General features: G+C 43.6%; 2 protein-coding genes across 2 annotated transcripts in view; one reads left to right on the forward strand and one right to left on the reverse strand.

Moving 5' to 3' along the window:
- HMGN1 (high mobility group nucleosome binding domain 1) overlaps positions 1-605 on the reverse strand; it is an 11517-nt gene extending 10912 nt beyond the window's left edge. Inside the window, exon 1 of the mRNA XM_035896428.1 lies at positions 597-605. Coding sequence (XP_035752321.1) covers positions 597-605 — 9 coding nt within the window. The remainder of the gene's footprint in view (positions 1-596) is intronic.
- Positions 606-1666: 1061 nt separating this feature from the next.
- Positions 1667-5098, forward strand: part of GET1 (guided entry of tail-anchored proteins factor 1) — a 6514-nt gene continuing 3082 nt past the window's right edge. The window contains exons 1-3 of the mRNA XM_009640999.2: positions 1667-1833; positions 3220-3287; positions 4170-4284. Coding sequence (XP_009639294.1) covers positions 1710-1833; positions 3220-3287; positions 4170-4284 — 307 coding nt within the window. The 5' untranslated portion in view covers positions 1667-1709. The remainder of the gene's footprint in view (positions 1834-3219; positions 3288-4169; positions 4285-5098) is intronic.

Raw genomic sequence — 5098 nt, forward strand, 5'->3', positions numbered from 1 at the left:
CCGCGGGTGGCTCCAGCAGCCGCCATTAAGCGGGCCTTCGAAGCGAGGTTCTGCGTAACGAGTTCCCTCATTGCCCAGCGCCTCCTCAAAGGATGCTCCGGAGGCTCCAGCCCTTAGGACGCGTCGGGGTTATGAAGGGCGGCTTTGCTCAGTCTTCTATGTTTTCCAGAGGTGGACACCCCCCTCGTTGGGGAGGGAGCTCAGTGGATAGTGAGGTTGAGGAGTTAGGGCCGTGTAGGAGAAGCCCTGAGGTCTCAGCCGCTGATCAGGGTGCCCCCCGCTCTCATCTTTGGCGTTTCTGCGGAAGCGTGGGTAACAGAGCTACGGAGCAGTACGCTCTGTGACTGCCCAAATAAGCTTGCCTGTGAGCAAGCACGGTAAAACACCTCTTGTTCTACTCTTCCGCGCAAGCGGCTTCGCTGTCACCCAGGATCAGTGCGTGCTGTTCGGTAACAGATAAAAATCCTCTGGAACATAAATTACACGTAGCAACTTGGGAAGCTGAACTCGGCGTTACTATAGATGAAAATCTCTGCTCAGCTTTCTGGTGAGGTTCCCGGCAGAAAGTAGGGTGGTGTTCTCGTTGACTACAGTACTGGGAACATCGTTTGGGGAGGGGGGGAAAAAAGTTGCACGTGTCTTGAGAAAGCTAGCAAAGTGTGCGAAGGCACAGCAAGAAAAAGCTTCTGTGTTCTCTGTGTCTTCATTTCTATGGTAAGGGGGGGTTTGTGAACCAACGAGCAGGTGGTGCCTTGTGAAAAGAAAGTAGGAAAGCCAAAAGAAGGGGAGAAAACCTCTGCTAAGATGACGTATGATTACCTTTTTACATTTCTGTCAGGAGGAAATAATTTTAGCCAAGAAACCAATAAGGTCTTATAAGAAAACCACATTTAAGTGCATGGGTGAGGTGTAAGAAAAATAACTAATGCAAATTCGCGTGTCCGGGTTGAGACAGCGACAAGACACTGCACTGGCTGGGTCGCAGCCCTCAGCCAGCGTGGCAACGCCTGTGTTTCTAGCAGCCCCCTGACTAGGCAATCTGCAGTCTGGAGGAGTGATTCCCCACTGTCGAGCCACGCGTTACCGGTGAGGCCTAAAACTGGGCCTCAGTCAGTAAAGTTTTCCACGTTAATTAGTTTAGACCCTTGCTGAGGCTGCTGGAGCCTGAGAATGGTGAATGAGTTAAAGGAGCATTGCTGGAGCTGGGAAGAGCAGTGATGAAGAGGAGTGCTTCCCTGGTCCTTCCTCTCCTGCACCTACCGAGAACTACAAGGAGGGAGGGCAGCAGTTCAGCTGGGGGGTGCGGTGGCAGGCAGGACCAGGGAGGTTTGGACAGTCTCAGAGCGTGGGGAGATGAAAGCAGAAATAGAGAAGCAGAAGGCGGTTAACTGTACTTAGGAAAGTTGAAAATCGCTGCCCTACAATCGACACCTCGCCCCCCCCCCCTTTTTTTTTTTGCTTGCTTTAGTCAGAACAAGAGAGCTAAAATTCTTTGGCTTTTAGAATGTGTTGCAAATGTTAAGCCGAGGTATTCCCATGTCCTAATGAAAGGGCCTTTTTTTGTGGGGGGCTTTTGAGTATATAAACAGGAGATGGTACTTTATGCATATTAAAGAAAATCAGTGGAATTCTGGATAAATAACTGATACTGTTTCTTTACTTCTTAGATATCCAGATTGTTACAAAAGGATGCAGAGCAGGAATCCCAAATGAGAGCTGAAATTCAGAACATGAAGCAAGAACTCTCGACCATTAGTATGATGGATGAGTTTGCTAGATATGCCCGTCTGGAAAGAAAGATTAACAAAATGACCGACAAGCTTAAAACTCATGGTAGAGTGTTTGCTCCTTTTCCTAGTTTCTGAAAAACATTTTGTCAAGAGTGCTTTCAATTTTAAGTGTACTTCTCCTTCAAATTTTCTCTTCCCTCTCTTGCACGTTTCCAGTGTTCCTTTTTTTTTTTTTCTTTAAACTTTTTGGAGAGCTTGCTTTTATCTTTCAGTTGTGCATAGTTCTGCATACACTGATAAGGGAGTGATTTAGACGTGAAATTTTTCTCACGAGGAATTTCCTGGGCCTCACTGTGTAATTAATTACTCTTTCTCCGTGATGCTCATCACTGAGTCATGTTTTGAGTATGATGGGGCGGTCTTCTGCTGCATTTCTTCACTGCAAAAGGATGCGTTGCTTGGTTTGGGCTCTTTGGTTGGCGTGCCACAAAATGCTAGAGGGAAAGTGCTGATCTGTAAGGTAACCAGATGAGAGCTGTCCTGCCGCTTTGCAGTCCTCTCTGCTCTTAGGCAGCAGCTTTTGCGATAAAGCTGTAGTGCTTTGCCTCCATTAGGATTTTGTAGTAGTATAGTCTGTCATCTCATGGTAGAAAGTACAGCTAAACCTTTGGCACCAGAGCTTTTGCTCTTGCCTTGGCCCAGATGCGCTAACTGATCTGAAGAGGGTAGGAGACTCCTTGCTTTGTCCGCCTCCTCCGTGCGGAATGGGTGGATGTTTGTAGGCTCCTTGTTTGGAGAAAGGATGGTACTTAGGACTGTCAGCTTTGGATTGCTTTCAGTGGTATAACTCTTAACCCAATAATTTCAGTTAAACTAGATTGGAGTAGTTTGCTTGGCAACCAACAACATTGTTTTAGAAAACTTTAGGCCAGCGTCATGTTTGAAGATGTGCCGTCTTCCCTGGGACGCTTTATGTTGGTTTGTGGTACTGAAAGAGAAGAAGAGCGGGCACCAGAGGTTTTAATACTGAACCTGACCAAGATTCCTTCAGTGAAGGAACCAGCCTTAGCTGTGTTCCTGAATGAAGTAAGGCAAAAAGCACATCTGCTAAAGCCCATCGTTCTCCCCTTTTAGGAATGGGAAAAAATGTACTTTGTGCTTCACCCGAAGCAGGTTCTGAAGTGAGTAACCACAGTTACTGTTCTCATTTGGGAATAGTGCTCTTGAATACCTGTGACATTCCTCTGTGTAGGATATCAGTGTTTTGTGACTCTTCATAGTAGCATTAATAAGAAACTATGGTGTGATACAGACCTAACGCTTTCTTGCAGAAGGGTACTTTCAATATAGCTATGAGTCATTTGAAATGAGATTTTTAAACAGTGTGATGTCCTGATTTGAAGAGTGAAATATTAATATGTTAATAGTTTTATGTAAGTGTAATTCACTATTATAAATAATGCAGAGTCATTTCTTTTTTTCTTAACAGTGAAAGCGCGAACTGCCCAATTAGCCAAAATAAAGTGGGTTATAAATATTGTGTTCTACATCTTACAAGTAAGTACATACTTTATTATGAATAAAAATTACTAAAGCAAATCCTCAGTAGCATTACCATTCTCTCCTGCGCTTACTGGCTGATGATTAGTTACACCAGTGTTCAAAACATTCCAGTGACACAGGGCATGCCAAACTGAAACAGTTCCTTGACACAGAAGGGAGAGATGTTGCTGATAAGGTCTGGTAGCGGTGGATGGAAGGAGTTTTGAGTTTCACTTTAGCTCTGTGTTTCTGGTTTTAAGACGACAAGATAGGTGTTTGTCTCAGCTCTTTCATCGCTATTTGTTTGGTTGTTGTTTGGGGTTTTTTTTCATTTATATATGGCAGTGGACCCCGGGAAGTTCTGATACCTGTAAATATATTTTGCTTATGTTTTTGAAAACAAAACATGCTTTTGATGAGGATGCAAATCTCCACCTACAGCTGCTGCAGATTTTGCCACAGTGCCTTATCAGATCTTCTCTGTAGTTCAGGCTTGATGCCAAAGAATTATCTGCTAGTAAGGATGACAGTGGTCAACCTGAAGATCTCGTTAGAGTAACGTTAAAGCTCGTTGGACTCCTAGCAGGCAAGGATTATGGCTAAAAACAGTCATCAAAATTTAACAGTGACTATTACTATGTTTGTCTATGCTAGACCTGAACCAGGGTCTCAAAAGGAAGCTGTATTTTCCAGCGTCTCACTGCTGCATCTTAATGCTGTGTATGAAGCTACAGTCATACTAAGTTTAAAAATATTTTGAACCTTCTTGAGAACAATGTAAAATAACAAAAAACCTATTCCCTTTCATTAGAATTTGTGATTTACTTCTTCAAAATAGCAGTGGAAATGTACTTTGATGTATATTATTATCCGAGCTAATAAAAATTTCAATTCCAGGCTGCCTTGATGATCTCTCTCATTTGGAAGTACTATTCAGAGCCAGTTACAGTGCTTCCGAGCAAATGGCTTGCTCCGCTGGAACGCTTGGTAGCCTTTCCTACGGGGGTGGCAGGTAAGGACTGCACAGTAGGGGGGGGGAAAAAAATACACTTCCCAAGCCCACGCGGATGCTCATGGCATAGCGACGAAGAGCATATGTAGGTTAAAAGCACTGCTGCTGGCTTCTAAGGTTTCTTCTAACTCCCTTAACGTGGGGAGGAGTTTCAGACATTTGATTAGCCGTTTCCTATGTATGCATTTCTTGTTTATTTAACTGACAATGAAATAGGCTCTTTGTCATTTTTATTTCTTCTCAAAGAGAGCAGCTTTATCTTTATCTGATCTATCTATCTATATGGAATAGACCCTGGAGAAGATTTCAAATCAGAAATATTTTTGTATTAGGGAGTCCACTGAAACAGCAGAATTGGGTTAAAAATGGGCAAATACTTCATAGGTCTGTATCGCTTACATGTGTTTCTTATAAATTGCTGGGGTTTCGTAGTAGCGTAACTCTGGAATGATTTAGGTATGCTGTCTCTTGGCATTTTGTCTTGTCTGTTCCCACCCTTTCCCCCATCGCACTTCTGTTCCATTTTTGCCTACTTAAATCCTTTTCTTTTGGGCAGTTTAACGAAACAATGATCAGAACAATATCACAGGTTATACCTGTTTCTGAGTGAAAGGTGTGCTGGCTCTATGCCAATGGGGTAAGCAGACAGGCAGAATGACAGGGCAATGTAGTGTGGAAATTTACCATCAAGCTAAAATGCTGCTGGTGAATCATAGAATCATTTGGTTGGAAAAGACCTTTAAGATCGAGTCCAACCATACCTGTCCACCACTAAACCATGTCCCTAAGCACCTCGTCTACCTGTCTTTTAAAT

This window comes from Egretta garzetta, unplaced genomic scaffold, assembly GCF_000687185.1.
Source record: "Egretta garzetta isolate BGI_Z169 unplaced genomic scaffold, ASM68718v1 scaffold45, whole genome shotgun sequence".
NCBI classification, from domain to species: Eukaryota; Metazoa; Chordata; class Aves; order Pelecaniformes; family Ardeidae; genus Egretta; species Egretta garzetta.